At 40.3% G+C, this 21,369-nt stretch overlaps 1 protein-coding gene across 13 annotated transcripts in view; it reads right to left on the bottom strand.

The window, feature by feature from the left end:
• The window catches only part of ATP8B4 (ATPase phospholipid transporting 8B4 (putative)), a 305,179-nt gene that overhangs the window by 2,960 nt on the left and 280,850 nt on the right, over window positions 1-21,369 (bottom strand). For all 13 annotated transcript variants that reach the window (XM_032624347.1, XM_032624361.1, XM_032624352.1 and 10 more), the window contains 4 exons: window positions 20,739-20,822; window positions 12,313-12,558; window positions 3,908-4,046; window positions 913-1,043 (listed from right to left, as the gene is read on the bottom strand). In XM_032624347.1, coding sequence (XP_032480238.1) covers window positions 913-1,043; window positions 3,908-4,046; window positions 12,313-12,558; window positions 20,739-20,822 — 600 coding nt within the window. The remainder of the gene's footprint in view (window positions 1-912; window positions 1,044-3,907; window positions 4,047-12,312; window positions 12,559-20,738; window positions 20,823-21,369) is intronic.

Raw genomic sequence — 21,369 nt, 5'->3', positions numbered from 1 at the left:
CTTCCTTCAGCTCATCCATCATTTTCTGAGTTGACATCAGAATGAGCTCACAGAGCCAAAGGGAAAGGACAAACATAACAGGGGAATCCACGAATCATTTCAGAAGGAATCTCTTGGTACTTTGGCCCCAGAACATGAAGGATTTCATGATAAGGGAATTTCTACCTCAGTTCTACTCAGCATCACCAGCCTGGTCACTCACCCCCTCAATACTTCCCCCTTCTCAAGACATAGCTACAAATGCATCTCCTCTTTCTCCTTTTCTCATCTATCTGGGTCCTGACCTAATTTGACATTGTGTTGCTTATACTCCTCTTTCCATAAAATACTGAAATATGTTCTGTCAGTCAATCCCTTGACTTAGGTATTTCTAGAATCTGTTCTTTCTGTTCTTCTAACTTTATATTTTCCAATCCAGCTATCATGTTGCTGTTCCCTTTCTTAATCTGTTCAGAAAGTAACCTCTCTCCCATGTTTAACAATCTGCTACTATGTTTCTACAGAAATTTAGAGCCCCTTCACCTCATACTTTGCTCGTCTCTCTTTTACTGTACCCTTTACTTTCCCCAAGTCAGTAACTTTCCCTCTAGCTTGCCTTTGCCTTGGAGCAAATGTCCAAAATGCTGCCAGCAAGCTTGTTTTTTAAGAGTCAACTTTTAAAAATATCCAATCTCACTTGTAATTTACGACTCCCCACCCACATTCAGTGTAGACAGTTATCTTCATTGGCACTCCCAAGGCTAGTATGTTCAGTTGTGGGCAGTTCCAGCTACTGTGATGTGATGCCGTGCACCTGTAGGTGTTGCTGATGGGAAGTTCATTAGCTCTTCTCTGGACTTCTAATCAGGCAGAGGACATGATTCCAAGAGCAAAGAACCAACCCCTCAAGTACCCAGCGGCACTACAACATACCTGATCACTCAGGGTTGGGAATAAATCCACCTTCAAAAATCTGAATGCCACCACAGGCATAACTGAAGCCACTATCGTTAAGAGAATAACAAGCCAGATGCACTTCTGGGTCAAGGAATGTCGTGCATTTCCTATTATTAAAGAAAAATAAACAAACACTGTGATTATAAATAGAACTGAATTAGTGAATTAATTGGTTCTTTGTCTATTCCCATAAGGTATTTTTTGAAAGGGACTTTTGGACTACCTAGGAGAACCACTGGGTATCTTCCCCAGTATATCATACGCTCAGTGGTGATAAGAGTGCAAGAATGGTAAGATCACCCTTGGGAACTGCTTCACGGCCTGATCACTAGGGGACTGCCAGCCAGAGCCAAGCATTCTCTGATCCAGGCTCAGTCCAGCTTCACTCATGAAGCAGAATTCTCCCATCCAGCCTCAAAATCCCTCAACTACAAAGCAGTCATTATTTTTAAAGGCACATTTACCCTTATGGATTCAAACAAAACTATCATATCAAAACTACACAATGTATGTTCTGGATGCAGGTACAATCGCAAATACTGGTCTTCTCAACTGGCTATGCCATAAAAGGTGAGCTGTGTCTACTACAGGGTCAACCTTTTAAATTCAGGCAACAGCCCCCAAAATCCTGCCTCGGAGGGACTTACCAATCTCTCTATCTCATAACTTCACTCGGTTATGAAGTACTCAAGGTTCCAAGGAGATCAAAGATGCTCTTGGGTTTGTGAGAAGAGCATTCTCCACACTGGAAAACCACTGATTCAGCCATTCAATATTCTAGTTCAATGGAGTAGTGAAACTCATTTCCAAGCCTGGAGCCAGTTTTCTTATTTTATACTCACACCTCGTATACTGGGATGTTCGTTTAAACAAAGCAATAAGGGTCAGTAAGGCAGGCAGACAAACTATACGGAAGATGTCAACCCTACTTATGAACTGTTGTTCCTGTTGGTTTTCTAGGCATATGATACCTCCAATTAATTATCCAGGTTCCCCCTCCCAATGCTATAGTTAACACAATTTTAATGGGCTTTGGGTGTGATGCTTGGCTCCTTATTGGAATGTCTGCATTTTCTGTCTTAGGATAGACTCTGCCTACCAAAGAGCACTTGATTCCATTTGCCTGGGCAGAAACAAACTTGACTCAGTAAATTAAATGTCTTTTTGGACTCCCTGAAGCTCAGTACCCCCAGGCATGGCTGGAAAAACAAGCATCACTTTAAAACCACACTCCTGCTTGCTGCTGGCTACTAAGGAAAAAAAAATTTTCTTAAACCTCAATGTTGATTTAAGTTTTGAAAAGTCTCATTGGAACCCAGTAATTAATTCCTGGAATGGCATGTGCTTAGACAGTGGTCCCCACACAAACTACTTTCCCCAGTTGAGGCATTCCAGTCTCATTATGCATGTTCGAATGCTGTCTTAGGACTGGAAGTCTTCTGGTTAATGCACTGAACTTTCAGCTTTGGCAACCAAAAAGAAAAGAAAAAACTTAAAAGTAGTTTAAATGGCTCTCTTTTTCCTAATGTGTTTATTCTTATTCACAACCATCATGTTTATACATGGTTGGAATCTTTTGATAAATAAAGGATTAACATTACATGTTAAGTAAGAGAGGTACAATTTAAAGATTTCCATGTACACACAGAGGAAGGCAAAACTTGAATACAACACTCCTAAGCATATACATGCATTTAAATAGAATTGCAATTTGGAAATGTATAACCCTATAATCGCTCTGGAAATGTATAACCCTATAATGTATAACCTTATAGGGTTATAAATGTATAACCCTATAATCACTCTTATTTTGCTTTCTACATGAATCAGTCTTCTAAGAATTATTTTTCTAGACTGGATTTCCCAACTAGTGGATGCAAATCTGTCTTGCCTAATCGAGCTCAAGTAGCTTGTCACTATGTATCTCTCTTTTCCACAGTTTGCTGGGATGAACTCAAAAACATCACTGTTACCAACTTATTTCACACACACTAGAGATTTCAAAACTTCTTTAAAAGTCTATTAATAGCCCCACTGTGTAAAGCTCAGTGGCCCTTGCTGGGAATCATTTTGAAATGTGGAGTGCAATGATAGTATACTCCAAAGATAGACCAGACATATACTCTTTGTAGAATCATACAATCTCAGCGGTTTAAGGGATTTTAGGAAGTCTTTTGCTACCCATCTGCTGTTCGATGTCCCCAACCAGTAATCAAGCCACATTTGCTTTAATCACCATCTTCATCATCATCAAGGCTAACATTTACTAAAAAAGTATTATGTACCAGGCTACATGCTAAGCATTTCATATGCATTATATCATTTAACCCTCACCAATTTGCTATAAAAGTAGGAACTATTAACATCCCCAAGTTTAGAACTGAAGACATTAAGGCATGAAAAGGAAAAGAAACTTGCCTAAGGTCACACAGCTTATAAGTGGCAGAGATGACACTTGAACACTGGCCGTCTAACTACAGAGACTATTCTTGGTGCCACTCATGGACTATGTCCAGCAATTTTTAAAAGGCTCTAAATTATACATTACTTCTTTTCTAATTGCAAATAAGTTCCACAGGTAAACTTAGGCAGAAATGTCGGTGATAATGTGGCATAAAAGGGAAAGCCTGGCATTTCTTTCTCTTCCCTCTATCATACATGAACTTCACAGGTTTTCAGGTATCCCTGATCTATATGTGCTATGCCTGTTATTTGGAAAGGGACAGTCTACTGCATCTGGGCTGTTAGGAACCTGTAAGCAGCTATCTCAGTGATTCTGCATCTAGTAGGGACAGCAAAACCTAATCTTTTGGAGCTCACTTCAAGCCTGTAAGCCCTCAGATGTCTGGCTCAATCAATTCCTAGAGACAGAATTATTGGTCATCCCTAATCTCACCAAAGAAAATAAATTACAAAGACAAATAAACGACAACTTGACACTAGGCCCCGGCAAATAGTGGGACTCACTTACCAACAAATGGAAACTGCCTTGGGAAGATGCCAAAGAGGCCATTACTGTGCATGATAAGTAAAATGGAGAAATAAGTGGCAATGCTGCCCCAGACGAAGACATGATTAATGATAGTCCAGTAACTGGTATCCAAGGCTATCTGTAAAGTCAAACACAAAGGGGAGACTGTTGAGGATTAAAAGAGCATCATTTTACTAAGTAATGTTTCCTCAGAACTGTTCTGTGAGAAGACAGTGGCACATGTCTAGTTTCCAGCCAACCATAGGCCTTACCACTTTCTGCACAACACAGGGGACTAATGTGCCATTCCTGGTAGACAACTGACTTTAGGACATAAATCTGCAAGCCATTATATCTAGCAACGTTGAATCAAAAATCAGGAAATAAAATGTTAAACTTCTTTTAAGTGAGAAATAAGAAAGCAGAATGGTTTCTAATTTCAAAGCTACTTTCCAAATTGCCCTCACAATTTTTCTATTGGAAAACTATTTTTCATCGCCAGCAAGTGCAACATTTAAAAATCTGTACATAGGGCTTCCCTGGTAGCACAGTGGTTAAGAATCCACCTGCCAATGCAGGGGACACGGGTTCGAGCCCTGGGCTGGGAAGATCCCACATGCCGCGGAGCAACTAAGCCTGTGCGCCACAACTACTGAGCCTGTGCTCTACAGCCCGTGAGCCACAACTACTGAGCCCATGAGCCACAACTGCTGAAGCCCGTGCACCTAGAGCCCGTGCTCCGCCATAAGAGAAGCCACCACAATGAGAAGCCCGTGCACTGCAAGGAAGAGTAGCCCCCTCTCACCGCAACTAGAGAAAGCCCACACGCAGCAATGAAGACCCAATGCAGCCCCCAAAATAAATAAATTAATAAATTTTAAAAAAACTAAAAAAAAAATCTGTACATAGATTTTCATATGACCATTTTGATACAGGTATAATCTTTACATCAATATTCTAATTCATTTTGGTTATCATTTCTCTTAAGTTATTCAAATAATAACAAAGAAAAATCCTTAATCCACTTAAGGCATAAAATTCAGAAGCTGGGGTTCATGGTGATCTGGGAACATGCTCACAAGCCCTTCTCCCTTCCAATAAATTATTATGGCAGTAGAGCTGCAAAACGGTAACCTGTTATGGGGAAACCAAGACAGCCACTGGTGAATATGAACACTTGAGTTCTCAGAGAAAAAAAAGTAGGTTCTAGCATCCTTATTTGCATATCAGAGGCACCAAATGGTCCAAGTGAAGGTTTGCATTTCTAGCACACTCTGATGCAAGGCCAGATTTACTGCCTGCCTGAGGGGGCTCTACCTACATAGTAAACAGATTCCTCTCTGCACATGGAGACATACTTCCCCTTCCCACATGACGTTTACCGGCCTTTAAAATGATGCCCCATAAAAAAAATGCTAAGACCAATCACAAGCACTGAAATTGAAACTGTGATTAAAAATCATCCAAGAAAGCCCAGGACCAGATGGCTTCACAGGCGAATTCTATCAAACATTTAGAGAAGAGCTAACACCTATCCTTATCAAACTCTTCCAAAATATAGCAGAGGGAGGAACACTCCCAAACTCATTCTATGAGGCCACCATCACCTTGATACCAAAACCAGACAGGGATGTCACAGAGAAAGAAAACTACAGGCCAATATCACTGATGAACATAGATGCAAAAATCCTCAACAAAATACTAGCAAACAGAATCCAACAGGACATTAAAAGGATCATACACCATGATCAAGTGGGGTTTATTCCAGGAATGCAAGGATTCTTCAATATACGCAAATCAATCAACGTGTTACACCATATTAACAAGTTGAAGGAGAAAAACCATATGATCATCTCAATAGATGCAGAGAAAGCTTTTGACAAAATTCAACACCCATTTATGATAAAAACCCTGCAGAAAGTAGGCATAGAGGGAACTTTCCTCAACATAATAAAGGCCATATATGACAAACCTACAGCCAACATCGTCCTCAATGGTGAAAAACTGAAACCATTTCCACTAAGATCAGGAACAAGACAAGGTTGCCCACTCTCACCACTCTTATTCAACATAGTTTTGGAAGTTTTAGCCACAGCAATCAGAAAAGAAAAGGAAATAAAAGGAATCTAAATTGGAAAAGAAGTAAAGCTGTCACTGTTTGCAGATGACATGATACTATACATAGAGAATCCTAAAGATGCTACCAGAAAACTACTAGAGCTAATCAATGAATTTGGTAAAGTAGCAGGATACAAAATTAATGCACAGAAATCTCTGGCATTGTTATACACTAATGATGAAAAATCTGAAAGTGAAATCAAGAAAACAATCCCATTTACAATTTCAACAAAAAGATTAAAATATCTAGGAATAAACCCACCTAAGGAGACAAAAGACCTGTATGCAGGAAAGTATAAGACACTGATGAAAGTTAAGATGATACAAATAGATGGAGAGATATACCATGTTCTTGGATGGGAAGAATCAACATTGTGAAAATGACTCTACTACCCAAAGCAATCTACAGATTCAATGCAATCCCTATCAAACTACCACTGGCATTTTTCACAGAACTAGAACAAAACATTTCACAATTTGTATGGAAACACAAAAGACCCCGAATAGCCAAAGCAATCTTGAGAACGAAAAAAGGAGCTGGAGGAATCAGGCTCCCTGACTTCAGACTATACTACAAAGCAACAGTAATCAAGACAGTATGGTACTGGCACAAAAACAGAAAGATAGATCAATGGAACAGGATAGAAAGCCCAGAGATAAACCCACGCACATATGGTCACCTTATCTTTGATAAAGGAGGCAGGAATGTACAATGGAGAAAGAACAGCCTCTTCAATAAGTGGTGCTGGGTAAACTGGACAGGTACTTGTAAAGGTATGAGATTAGATCACTCCCTAACACCATACACAAAAATAAGCTCAAAATGGATGAAAGACCTAAATGTAAGGCCAGAAACTATCAAACTCTTTGAAGAAAACATAGGCAGAACACTCTATGACATAAATCACAGCAAGATCCTTTCTGACCCACCTCCTAGAGAAATGGAAATAAAAACAAAAATAAACAAATGGGACCTAATAAAACTTCAAAGCTTTTGAACAGCAAAGGAAACCATAAACAAGACCAAAAGACAACCCTCAGAATGGGAGAAAATATTTGCAAATGAAGCAACTGAAAAAGGATTAATCTCCAAAATTTATAAGCAGCTCATGCAGCTCAATTACAAAAAAATAAACAACCCAATCCAAAAATGGGCAGAAGACCTAAATAGACATTTCTCCAAAGAAGATATACAGACTGCCAACAAACACATGAAAGAATGCTCAACATCATTAATCATTAGAGAAATGCAAATCAAAACTACAATGAGATATCATCTCACACTGGTCAGAATGGCCATCATCAAAAAATCTAGAAACAATAAATGCTGGAGAGGGTGTGGAGAAAACAGAACACTCTTGCACTGCTGGTGGGAATGTGAATTGGTACAGCCACTATGGAGAACAGTATGGAGGTTCCTTAAAAAACTACAAATAGAACTACCATATGACCCAGCAATCCCACTACTGGGCATATACCCTGAGAAAACCATAATTCAAAAAGAGTCATGTACCAAAATGTTCATTGCAGCTCTATTTACAATAGCCCCGAGATGGAAACAACCTAAGTGTCCATCATCGGATGAATGGATAAAGAAGATGTGGCACATATATACAATGGAATATTACTCAGCCATGAAAAGAAACAAAATTGAGCTATTTGTAATGAGGTGGATAGACCTAGAGTGTGTCATACAGAGTGAAGAAGTCAGAAAGAGAAAGACAAATACTGTATGCTAACACATATATGTGGAATTTAAGAAAAAAAAATGTCATGAGGAAGCTAGGGGTAAGACAGGAAAAAAGACACAGACCTACTAGAGAATGGACTTGAGGATATGGGGAGGGGGAAGGGTAAGCTGTGACAAAGCGAGAGAGAGGCATGGATATATATATATTAACAAACGTAAGGTAGATAGCTAGTGGGAAGCAGCCGCATAGCACAGGGAGATCAGCTCGGTGCTTTGTGACCACCTGGAGGGGTGGGATAGGGAGGGTGGGAGGGAAGAGACGCAAGAGGGAAGAGATATGGGAACATATGTATATGTATAACTGATTCACTTTGTTAAAAAGCAGAAACAAACAAAAAAGAATGCTGGCAGCCATGATGAAACTGCAGGGGTGCTAAAGGGACAGCCTTTACTATCCTCAAGAGGCCTAAGAACAGAAAGCCCTGCTTTCCATGCCTCAGCAAAGAGATGCTGGCTTTCCAGTTCATTTGTTGAGACATTAGACCAAAATCTGCAGCTGTACCTTTCACCACCTGTCAGTTCATCACCATTAAGAGACACCAGTAGCCTGACCTGTGTGGGTATGAGTAGGCCAAGAAAAATCACAACCAATTTAAGAGGATGCAATTGAAAAAAAAACAAGAACAGGTGGCTCCTGTTGAGGCAGAACTAATGGGAAAGACAGACAAGCACTATAACAAAAACAAAAAAAGTAATAAGAACTCTTAAGGAGATGCAGTTAGATCACAGAAAAAAATTCTGGAAGACATAAAAGCATTATTTCTGAATTTAAAAATTCAGTAGAGAAACCAAACAATAATAGTCACTGATGAGAACTGAATTAATATTCTGGGAAAAACGACTGGAAACAATATTTCATAACAGGGCAAAAACTTGAAGAAATGGGAACCAGGTGCAAAAAGATATGAGACATGGAAGGCAAATCCACAGACGTCAGATCCAGGGGACCAATATAAGAAATAATGGCATCGTAGAAAGAGGAAAAGGAAGAAAGAGAGAAGTAGCAATCAAAGAAATGACAGAGAAAACTGCTCTGGGATAATAAACAGCAAAGATTTTCAGATTGGGAGGGTACTGTAAATTCTAGGAAAATCAGTGAAAGAAGTTATGTTCTGGTGACATCTGTGAAGTCGAAGGATAAAGAACATAAGCTTCTACACACAGAAGATATTATTTACAAAGGAAAGAGAATCAACTTAATATCAAACTGCTACACTGAAATGGATGTAGTGGAAAATCATTTACAAAGTTCCTGAAGAAAAATGCTCTGATTTAAGAATCTTATGCCCATCCAATATATCATTTAGTAAAGATAAAGAAAGATTTGAACTCAAAAGTATAACATCTATGTACCCCTTCTGCAGAAATTACTCAAGCTTAGACAGAGAGGAAAGGATGTTAATGCCGCTCTCAAAATGAGCTTATTATTCACAAAATTCCTGAAACTTATTCTGTGTGTTAAGGACAGCAGTGTCTGACTGAAGCCGTGATTTCATGATGGATGCCTTAGCTGTGTCAGAGGCTTCCAAGTCACTCCATTATCTCCTCCTCTGCTACAGAATTGAACACAGGGGAACTAGGCGTGGAGAGTTCACAAAGCACCCATATGCTTTACTTAGTTGTGAAACAGACAAACAGAACTCCTCTTTGAGTGGAGAAATATGGTTCTGATTTTGGATGCTACCTGTCTGACTGAATTTTGGACTTCCAAGATGTCAAGGGTTAGATGGCTTTGGTTTGAACTTAATGATACTCACTTAGATGGACCAAGGCATGGCAGAGATGCCTTTTAAGAGCAGTATATTTACATCTGATTCATTCAATCTATTAAACATTTATTGAGTCATGAAGAGAAAGTCTGGGGTTTAACAAGATCTTTCACTGGATATAAGAGGCTAAGATTTGTAAAAGACATTGTTTATAGGATAGAAAAAGGACTCACCACAGGCAATTCAAACTCCATAAAAATTAAGCCCTTGATTTATACTTTCCCCTTCAAAAAAACACCCCCCAAAAAAAACCACACACAAAAAAAGACAAAAAACAGAGGTCACATGGCTTAACGTATCCACCCAGAGGTACAGACGTTAATGGATTGGAAAGCTTTTGTAAATTCTAACTCAATACCTAATGGTATTGTCCACCATTTGCATAAAAGAGGAAATAGAAACAAACTCAAGATGCCTGATGAAGATCAATGGATCATCAAGAATCATTCTTACCAGATGGGAATGTAAATTGGTGCAGCCACTATGAAAAACATTATGGAGGTTCCTCAAAAAATTAAAACTAGAGTTGTCATTATAATCCAGCAATCCCACTCCTGGGCATGTATCTGGACAAAACTGTAATTTGAAAAGATACAGGTACCCCAGTGTTAATAGCAGCACTGTTTACAATAGCCAGGTCATGGAAGCAAGTGTCCATCAACACCACGTATCCATTGACAGATGAACGAATAAAGAAGATGTGTGTGTGTGTGTGTTTGTGTGTGTGTGTGTATACACCCCCACAGTGAAATACTACTCAGTCATTAAAAAGAATGAAATAATGCCATTTCTAGCAACATGGATGGACCTAGAGATGATCATACTAAGTGAAGTAAGTCAGAAAGAGAAAGACAAATACCATATGCTATCACTATATGTCAAATCTAAAATATGACACAAATAAACTTATTTACAAAACAGACTCACAGACATAGAGATCAGACTTGTGGTTGCCAAGGAGGAGGGGGGTTGGGAGAGTGATGGATTAGGAGTTTGGGATTAGCAGATGCAAACGACAGTAAGTCCCCTACATACGAACCTTCAAGTTGCGAACTTTCAAAGATGCAAACGTGCGTTCACAAGTCCAATCACATAAGTTAGTTTTCGTGTCTGGCGTACATTGTCACGTGTGTGCATCCTCTACAAGTGGTTGTGCTTTTGTGTACTTTACAGTACTGTATAGAGCACAGTAGTACAGTATCTTTATTTCAAGCTAGATCTGCAAGAGGACGACTTCACTGAACTCCTTGCTGTGCAACACGAGGAGCTGACTAATGAAGACCTGATGGAATTGGAGGCCCAGAGAAAGGATGAAGAGAGACAAGAGGGAGAAGAAGTAACTGAAGAACCGAAGAGATTCACGATGCAGGAAATGGCAAGGGGTTGTTTTTTATTTGAGGAGGCACTGTTAGTTTTTGAGGCACAGGACCCAAATGTAGAATGGTACGTGAAGGTTGCAGCGGCCATTCAGAATGCAATCCAGTGCTACCATGTCATCTATGACTAGAAAAAAGAGCTACTACCCAGACATCACTGGATCGTTTCTTCAAGAGGGTAGATAAATTGAATCCAGCAAGCAACCAGAACCTGTGCCATCAATGTCAGGCATGAGTGAAATTGCAGCTTGTCCTCTGTCTCCTATTGCTGACGATCCTTCAGCTCTACCATCTCCCACCTCCTCTCCCTCCTCGAGTCAGTAACTCTTCTCACCTGTTCACTCGATGCCAGCCCCTGGATGCCAGCTGTTGTACTGTACTACTGTACTTTTCAAGGTACCGTATTATAAGATTTAAAATGTTTTCCTTATTTTTGTGTTTGTTTTTTATGTATTATTTGTGTGAAAAGTATTATAAACCTAATACAGTACAGTACTATATAGCCGATTGTGTTAGTTGGGTATCTAGGCTAACTTTGTTGGACTTAGGAACAAATTGGACTTACGAACCGAACGCACTCTTGGAACAGAACTCGTTTGTATGTAGGGGACTTACTGTATTATATACAGAATGAATAAAGAACAAGGTCCTACTGTATAGCACAGGAAACTACATTCAATATCCTGTGATAAACCATAATGGAAAAGAATATGATATGTATGTGTATAACTGATTCACTTTGTTATAAAGCAGAAACTAACACACCATTGTAAGGCAATTATACTCCAATAAAGATGCTAAAAAAAAGTATGAAAAAGAATATATTTATGTATAACAGGATCACTTTGCTGTATACCAGAAACACAACATTGTAAATCAACTATGCTTCAATAAAATGAATTTTTAAAAAATCATTCCTACCAGGAAAACTTCTATGAATTTGAGATTCAGATGTGCCACATACATAGCATTGAACTTCTTGATAATTCCACAGAAATGTACTGCCAAGTAAACGTTATATCTCACTTTGAAACCTGGAAGTTACTAAGTCTTATAGAAGTCATGGGAAAGTTTCTGTTATCATTGGAAAAATTTTCTTCCAAGAAGACAGCACAAGGAGGAAGTAGTAGTATAATCATTTCTCTTCACATACAACACGCAGTCCCAAGAAGTGATTGATTCATTGTGAGGTTTCCACTAACATGGAGGTTATAGACATCCAATGCTAATCTCCTACATCTGGAAATTTATGTTAAAACTTCCTGCTTTTATCTCAAAATGTGTAGTTAAAAAGAAAACCCCAGTATTCCTTTAAAATTACTGTCAACAAATGAAACAGAATTTTAAAAGGTGTAAGGACATCAAGTTAAGATATTTTCACCAGTAGGTTACCTGCACACTGACCACAATGACCAAAGACGTGGCCATGGTCACTGCAAAAGACTGGTAGTCTGCAATGTGCTGTCCATCTTCTCCAGCCACGTTGTAAAAGGCCCCATATGGGATGAAGAAAAGGGCTAATGAGGTGTAGATTCCATGTGCCACGCAGATGAAAAATTTATGCTTGTTAAAAAGTAGATTCAGCTGTCCAGGTTTGTAGAGCTGGGGACAATCCATGCTATTCTGGTCATTAACATCCTGTCAATAGAGAGTTACTTCAGTGGAAGAGGTTTGAGAATTTAGAGATACCCTGAATTTCCTATCTCCAGAAACAGCACACGCACATCTAAGCACGCCCTAATACACACTACTCATTATTTTGTTTTCATTCCCACAGTAACCCAAAGGATAATAAAATGATCCCTATTTTATATAGGGAAATTGAGTCTCCAAGAGAGATTCATGAGAGGCCACACAGCTCTTATGGCAGAACCAGAACTTGATTGCACGCAGATACTTGGCTTCAAATTGAAGTTTCTTTCCTGTACTCTCCTGCAGCTGCATTCATGCTCCCAGAATTCTAGTACATCCCGTGCAGCCAGTGGGCCCCAGGGGTTAACTGCCAACGCAGTGAGTGGTAGTGACCAGGGGATGTCAGCAGAGAGCTGCAGAGTCAGAATTGGCCAACCAGAGTTCCCAACTTTGGGGGAAGCGTGAGCAGGAGAAAGGGAACTGGGAAAGGGGGAACTGAATGTGGGACTCCAGGTGGAAGGGAGCTGAGCCTGAAGAGGTGAGTGTTCTACCCAGGGAGGATTCCACGGGCAGTTACCAGGTGTTCAGGACAAAGAATTTAGACGGAATGAGAAGGTGTCACGTCTGGGCCCAACAGAGTCCTGGGAGAAACTAAAGCTGTGCTTCTCAAACTTCATGTACACACTAATAACCTGGGGTACAGATTATAATTCAGTAGGTTTGGGGTGGGGCCTGAGACTGCATTTCCAACAAGCTCCAAAGCAATGCTGATGACCACACTGTAAGCACCCCAGCCGAACACCCCAGCCAAAAAGTATGGCAAGGACTGACCACTGGCAACATCACAGGGTCATGGGTAAGGTGAAGCAGGCAAAGAGGGAGCAACAACAGGCATGAACTCTGGGAGCAGACCAAGTTCCCCTTCCTGCTTGTGGGATGACCCAAGGCCTTGCCAAATGGAGTCCCATGAAGAACATTGATGTAGTCTCTTTGAGAAGTCCAGTTTTGAGATGCTAGTGGGTGCTTCTTTCCCCAGTCCAGTGACTGATAAGGTTATATACACAGGCTTTGAAGCCAGACAACCCTGATTCAAACCCCAGCTCTGCTGCTTAGCAGGGGTGTAGTCTTGGACCTGTCACTTCAGCTGTGTGAGCCTCAGTTTCCTCATCTCCAGGAGTATAAACGACAGCATCTCCCTCACAGGATCACTGTCATGATGAAATGGGTACATATTCAGCAGAGCTCTTATCACAGTTCTTGTAATTAAAAAACAGATGCTTCTATAAGAATACCAAAAGAATGATGATAGTAATAGTAACAACAGTAATAGTGTTGCAATCTCAGAGTCAAGTGGCCTATTGCTAGGTTGAGCTCTGTCACATATTGGCCATGTGACTTGAGGAAAGTAACCTGAACTTCTGAGTTTTGGTTTCCTCCTTATAAAATGAGCAGACCCACAGACGGTCACTGAGGCCTTCTAGCATAGCATCCCATGATCTGGAGATCAGTTTAAGCGCCAGAGTTGACAAAGCAGGACAGGATAGGGGTATACACTCAACTTGATGGCAATAAGGGGCCTTATTATACACACAGTTGACCCTTGAACAACATGGGTTTGAAGTGAGCAGGTTCACTTCCACACAGAATTTTTCAATAAATATGTACTACATGGGCTTCCCTGGTGGCGCAGTGGTTGAGAGTCTGCCTGCCAAGGCAGGGGACACGGGTTCAAGCCCTGGTCTGGGAAGATCCCACGTGCCACGGAGCAGCTGGGCCCGTGAGCTACAAATACTGAGCTCTGCGCGTCTGGAGCCTGTGCTCCGCAGCAAGAGAGGCCGCGACAGTGAGAGGCCCGCGCACCGCGATGAAGAGTGGCCCCCGCTTGCCACAACTAGAGAAAGCCCTCACACAGAAACGAAGACCCAACACAGCCAAAAATAAATAAATGAATAAATAAATTTATAAAAAAAAAAAAAAAATATGTACTACGTGATCCACTGTTGGTTGAAACTGCAGATGCAGAACCGTGGATGTGGAGGGCCAACTGTATAACTACAGGAGGATTTTTGACTGCATGGGGAGGGGGGCCAAGGTGAGGGGGACCCCTAACCCTTCTCTTGTTTCAAGGACCAACTGTATATTTTTTCTCTATATCTCTTAGCCCTTAGGTTGTTTCCATATCTTATTTATTATAAATAATGCTGCAATGAACATAGGAGAGCATATACCTTTTCAAATTAGTGTTTTCACTTTCTTCGGATAAGTACCCAGAAGTGGAATTCCTGGATCACTTGGTAGTTTTATTTTTAATTTTTTGAGGAACCTCCATACTGTTTTCCATTCTGTTCAGATTTTATACTTAATCATAGTTCAGTCTTGGTAGGATGTATGTTTCTAGGAATTTATCCATTTCTTTAAGTTGTCCAATTTGTTGGTGTATAACTGTTCATATTAGTCTCTTATGATCCTTGTATTTCTGTGGTCAGTTGTAATATCTCCTCTTTTATTTCTGATTTTATTTATTTGAGTCCTCTCTCTTCTTTTCTTGGTGAGTCTACTTAGAGGTTTGTCAATTTTGTTTATCTTTTCAAGGAACCAGTTCTTAGTTTCATTGATCTTCTCTATTGTTTTCTTAGTCTCTATTTATTTCTACTCTAATCTTTGTTATTTCCTTCCTTCTACTAACTTTGGGCTTTGTTTGTTCTTCTTTTTCTAGTTCCTTGAGGTATAAAGGTAGGTTGTTTATCTGAGATGCTTCTTGTTTCTTGAGGTAGGCATTTATTACTATGAACTTCCCTCTTAAAACTGCTTTTACTGTATCCCACAAATTTTGGTATGTTATATTTCCATTTTAATTTGTCTCAAGGTTTTTTTAAATTTCCTTTTTGATTTCTTCTTTGACCCACTGGTGTTCAGTAGCATGTCACTTAATCCCTACATATATGTGAATTTTCCAGTAATTAATTTCTAGTTTTATACCACTGTGGTTAGAAAGATGCTTGATATGATTTCAATCTCTTAAATTTATTAAAACTTTTTTGTGGCTTAACATATGATCTGTCCTTTAAAATAAATGTTCCATGTGCACTTGAGAAGAATTTGCATTTTGTTGCTTTTGGAGGGAATATTCTATATATATACATTGGGTGTATCTGGTATAACATGTCATTTAAGGCCAAAGTTTCTATATTGATTTTCTGCCTGAATGATCTATCCATTGATCTAAATGAGGTATTAAAGTCCCTTCTATTATTGTACTGCTGTCTATTTCTCACTTTATGTCTGTTAACATTTATTTTATATATTTAGGTGCTCCTATGTTGAGTGCGTAAATATTTACAAATGCTATATTCTATTATTGGATTGATTCCTTTATCATTATATAATGCCCATCTTTGTCTCTTATTAGCCTTTGTTTTAAAGTCTATTTAGTCTTATATAAGTATAGCCACTCCAGCTTTCTTTTGGTTTCCATTTGCATGGAATATCTTTTTCCAGCCCCTCACTTTCAGTTTCTGTGTGTCTGCATCTAAAGTGAGTCTCTTGGAGGCTGCATATAGATGGGTCTTGGGTTTTGTTTTGTTTTATTTTAATCCATTCAACCACTCTATTTGTTTTGATTAAAGAATTTCGTTCATTTACATTTAAAGTAATTATTGATAGGTAGGTACTTATTGCCATTTTGTTTGTTGTTTTCTGGCTATTTTCGTAATTCCTTTCTGTTCCTTTCTTCTTCTCTTGCTCTCTTCCTTTGTGGTTTGATGACTTTCTTTAGTGATATGCTTATATTCCTTTATATTTTGTGTATTTACTATAGGTTTTTGCTTTGTGGTAATACAAGGCTTATAAATAATACCATATCTATAATAGTCTATTTAAGTTGATAACTACTTAAGTTTGATTCCATTCTAAAGCTCAACATTTTTACTCTCCCCCCACATTTTATGTTTTTGATATCACATTTTACATCTTTTTATCTATTACTTAACTATTGCAATCATAGTTATCTTTACTACTTTTGTCTTTTAATATTCATACTAGCTTTATAAGTGATTAAACCACTACCTTTACTATATACAGTTGACCCTTGAACAACACAGGGTTAAGGGCAACAATGCTCACACAGTCGAAAATCTGAATATAACTTTATGGTCTGCCCTCCATATTCATGGTTTCACATCCGTGGATTCACCCAACTGTGGACTGTGTACCCACACAGTTCAAAACTGTGTTGTTCAAACCTTTTGACTGAGATTTATTCCTTCACATGTTTTCTTGTTACTGATTAGCACCTTTCTTTTCAAATTAAAGAAGCCCCTTTAACATTTCTCATAAAGCTGGCTTAGTAGTGATGAATTCCTCTATCTTTTGCTTGTCTGAAAAACTCTTTCTCTCTCCTTCAATTCTGAATGATAATCTTGCCAGGTAGAATATTCTTGGTGAAAGTTCTACCTTTCAACTTTGAATATATCATGCCACTCCCTTTTGGCCTGCAAAGTTTCTGCTGAAAAAAATCTGCTGATAGTCTTATGGGGGTTGCCTTGTATATAATAAGTTGTTTTTCTTTTGCTGCTTTTAATATTATTTCTTTGTCTTTAACTTTTGACGGTTTGATTACAAAGTGTTTTTCTGTGGGTCTCTTTGGGTTCATCTTATTTGGAACTCTCTGAGCTTCCTGGGTCTGGATGTCTGTTTCCTTCCCAGGTTGGGGAAGTTTTCAGTCATTATTTCTACAAATACAATTTCTGCTCCTTTCTCTCTCTCTTCCCCTTCTGAGACCCATATAATGTGAATGTTGGTCTGTTTGATGTTGTCCTGTAAGTTCCTTAAGCTATCTTCACTTATTTTCATCCTTTTTTCTTTTTGCTGCTCTGATTGGGTAAGTTCCTGTCTTCAAGTTGACTGATCCTTCCTAATGTTTCATCTAGTCTGTTGTTGAATCCCTGTAGTGTATTAATCAGTTCAGCTCTGGTATTCTTCAGCTCTATGACTTCTATTTGGTATTTTCTTATATTTTTCATCTTTTTGTTGAAGTTATTGTGTTCATGCATTCTTCTCTCTAAGATCTTCTCTCTAAGATCATTGCTTTTCTCTGTTTCTTCATTTTGTTTGACTCTCTTGTGTTTGTTTTCATACAGCTGACAAAACAAACACTTCTCCCTGTCTCCAAGAGTGGCCTCATGTAGGAGATAAACCTTATTGTTCAACCCCGCCCCAGCTCTTTGTTGTCTCTCAAACCTTCATGCTTGTTCAAAGAGCCTATTATACTTTTAACAGTTCTCAGTAGTTAAGAACGTGCCAAGACATGTCAGTGTCAGGGTCAGATTATAGCACCTAGATTCAGGCTGATGGGAATCTAGACCCTCAAGCAGCAGTTTTTAAAACCATGCAAATATATACCTGTGGGACTGCAAGAATGAGCCTCGCTGGCCACGAGAACCAGGCAATCTAGGAGGTTCCCTGTGCCACAGTCACAAAAGTCAGGGCTCCATATTAATGCATAAGCTCTTTTCTGGGAGATGGCAGAAAGCTGGAGCAAGGCAGAGGGAGCAGACCAAGATGGCAGCCACAGCTTACATTCCTTGAGATCAGCTTCCTCAACCCCCAGAAGTGTGCCAAACCTGAAGCCTGCCCCTCAGGCTGAAGCTCCAGGACAAACAAAGAGTTCCTTTTTCCAGAAAGACTGGGAGTGGGTTTCAGTCTGCTGTCTGTGCAGTGCCCTGGGGGTAGTCTGCCAAGAACCAACTCTTCATTTGCTACTGTTTCATGGGACCCAGGAACGCAAGCCCCCAGTCACAAGAGCCAGGTGATCAAGTGGTGTCCCCTGGGCAGCAGCTACAAGAACCAGGGCGCCAGCCACATGTGAAGCTCCTCTCCAGGAGACACTAGAGCTCTATAAGGTGGCACAGGGAGAGCATGAAGATACTGCCTGCCCTCTGAGGTCTCTGGAAACGATGACAGTCAGCCCCTAGATGCACGTTTATTAGATGGTTACCCCTCAGGCCTCAGCTATAATGATTAGCTAATAGGCCTCCTTCACAGAAAGACTGAGCTCCTGAGTCTGTTGCCTCTTGCTCTGCCCTGGGAGGGGTGGTAGATATTTAAGAACTCTCTCTCCTCTGGTTACAATCCTGTGAGACCCACGAGTGTAAGCCCCACTGGCCACCAGAGCCAGATGGTGTAGAAGTGTTCCCTGGCAGCAGCCGTAAAAATCAGGACACCAGATAGGAATATGAGCTCCTTTCTGGGTAACACCGATTACTATAGTCCCATGGGACCAGGAATGCAAGTTCCCCTGGCCTCCAGAGCCAGGCAGTCAAGAGGTGTCCCCTGGACAGCAGCCACAAAAATAGGGGCACCAGACACATGTAACAGCTCCCTTTCAGGAGATACTGGTGCTCTGGAGTATGGCAAAGGGAGAGTACAAGGATGGCACCCACCAGTCTCTGTCCCTGGAGTGTGTTCCAGTGGGCTCCTAGATGTGTGTGTTAAATAAGATGCCTTCCCCCAGGCTGATGATTTAATATAAGCTGGTGAGCCTCCATCACTGGGCATGATCTGCTGCCTCTGAGCTGGGCCCAAGGAGCAAGTGGGTTTGAGCACACGGGCCCATTCAGAGCCATTTCTTAGATGGCTTCAGTCTTGTGGGTCTTGGGACATGAGCCTCATTGGTTTTAGGAGGTTCATCTCTCAGGTGCAGGTGCAGGTCTGAAATGTTAAGGTGCCCAATGTGGGGTGCACACCCTTCACTCCTAAGGCAGAAGCTTCAGGTTTTGAGTTTTCTCCCTGTTGAGGACTGTCATGCTGAGGGCGGGGGTGAGGTTTATGGTGACATTGTGTGCCAGCCTCTCCAACTGGCTTCCATGTGGTTTTCTTCAGCCAGCCTTTAGGGTTTTTTAAGAGAAAATTTTTCCTCCTGTAGCTGTAGACCCACTGTGCCCATGGCAAGAGGTGAGTTCGGGATCTTCCTATAACAACATCTTGAATTCTCCCCTTATTATATATTTTTTCAAATTGCACAATAACCATCTTTTCCCAGAAATTGATTTATATTTAATATTTTACTCCACATTCTGGGCAGCTACAAAGTACCAAGGAAAGGAACACTTGCAAACATGGGCACCTGGAAATGAATGAGCTTAATCCCTTACATCTAAGGTCTTCAAGAGTTCATTACTTTTTGTAGAATTTCACAAATATGTTGTTCACAAACTGCCCTTTTTACATACAAGAAGTGAGGCTTACAACTGACTACAAAGCCTCAGAATGGGAGAGTAGAGTGAGCTCATAATGCGAAGATTTATATTTTGCAATAGATGGCTCTGGGCCAGAAAATGAGGCCTAGCAAATGGATCTAACAACAGCCTGGAGAAAATCTGGTCTCTTTAAAAATACCTCAAAAAATTTTTTTAAACAATACACTCTGTGCCATGAAAGCTCCTCTGGCTAGCCTTTCACTTCCCCATAGGCAGCCAGACTTTGTCCCTATCCAGGAAGTACCCTCCAAGGGTCTGAGTGTGCCAAGGATCTACCATTTTATAAATGATTCCCTCCCTTCTCTCCCCTCAAGCACGTGGAGCTAAACCAAAGAAAACTGCTCACTTTCTCTCTCCATGGCTGTGGGGCTCCGTGTCTTCCTCTCCCATTGGCAGGGTGTTCCTCTGGCCTGGAGTTCCTGTTCTGGGCTGTGCTGGACAGTGTCACCACAGATGCTAGCTCTCTGCACTCCAACCCAGCTCCATGATTTTCTATGTATCACTGCACGGTTCTCTGCACTTTCAGAGGCTAATACAGTATTCCCTGGTGTGTGAACCACAGGTACTAGTTCTGAGGCATATTGATCAGTTCTACATGAAAAATAAATAAGTAAACGTGCAGTTCTATGAGTTTGGGAAATGCTGGGCTACAATGAAATTAAAGAGACTGTTTTTTGCAGGATGTCTCAGAGCCTTTAGAGAAATAATGTAGGGTGTGAATCTTTAAGAGGATAGTAATCAAGCTCTGATCAGAGGATCTTTTGGTGGAGGTGGGAGATCTGGAAGGGTTTTTGAGCCATGCAATACATATTAAAACAACTGCATTCCTAGGACTCTTTCTATGATTCGTGTCTTCTACTTAGAAGCTAAAAGCAACTAAAAGGCATCCACAGAGCAAAATACGTTATAAAGGCAGAGAAAAACACATACCTGGTCAAAAATCCCCATGGCTAAAACAGGCAGTGATGTGTAGACAATGTTAAAAAGGGTAATGAACCACTGGTCATAGACAGTCTGAAAAGAAATGAACACGTCAGTGAGAAACATCTTCCATAGGCGTGAGAATATTCACTTTTAGGCTCTTGGACTGACTATCTCAATTTCCTGAGTTGGACGGGAGTTTGGTGTTAAGAGTCAGACAGACATGAGTTCTCCCCAGGCTCTGTCTTTTATCAGCTCCACTGCTTTAGTGGGGTACTAGATCTTTCTAAACTTCAATTTCTTCATCTCTAAAATGAAGCCATACTCTCACTTGCAGAGTTGCAGTGGAGGTGGATGAAAGGGTATCATACATGCAGAACACATAAAACAATGCTGGACACACACAAGGCCCTGGCCCCTGTGGTGGCTTATTTCATTCTTTAGGTTTTTAATGGCTTATAATAAGTCCAATTACCTGATCTAAGCAATAAGCAAGGATCCGCTAACATCTTCAGAGGGAGATACGGAAATGAACCTGTCAGCCTCACCCTCTGTTCAAATGGAGAGCTTTTTCTTAGGAGTGGTTTAAGGCAAGGTGGACCTGGAACTAGCTGCTCACTACAGTGGGTATAAATAAGTA

Source organism: Phocoena sinus, chromosome 2 (genome assembly GCF_008692025.1).
Source record: "Phocoena sinus isolate mPhoSin1 chromosome 2, mPhoSin1.pri, whole genome shotgun sequence".
Taxonomy (NCBI): domain Eukaryota; kingdom Metazoa; phylum Chordata; class Mammalia; order Artiodactyla; family Phocoenidae; genus Phocoena; species Phocoena sinus.
The sequence above is the reverse complement of the archived record's forward strand: the minus strand, read 5'-3'. Positions and strand labels throughout refer to the sequence as shown.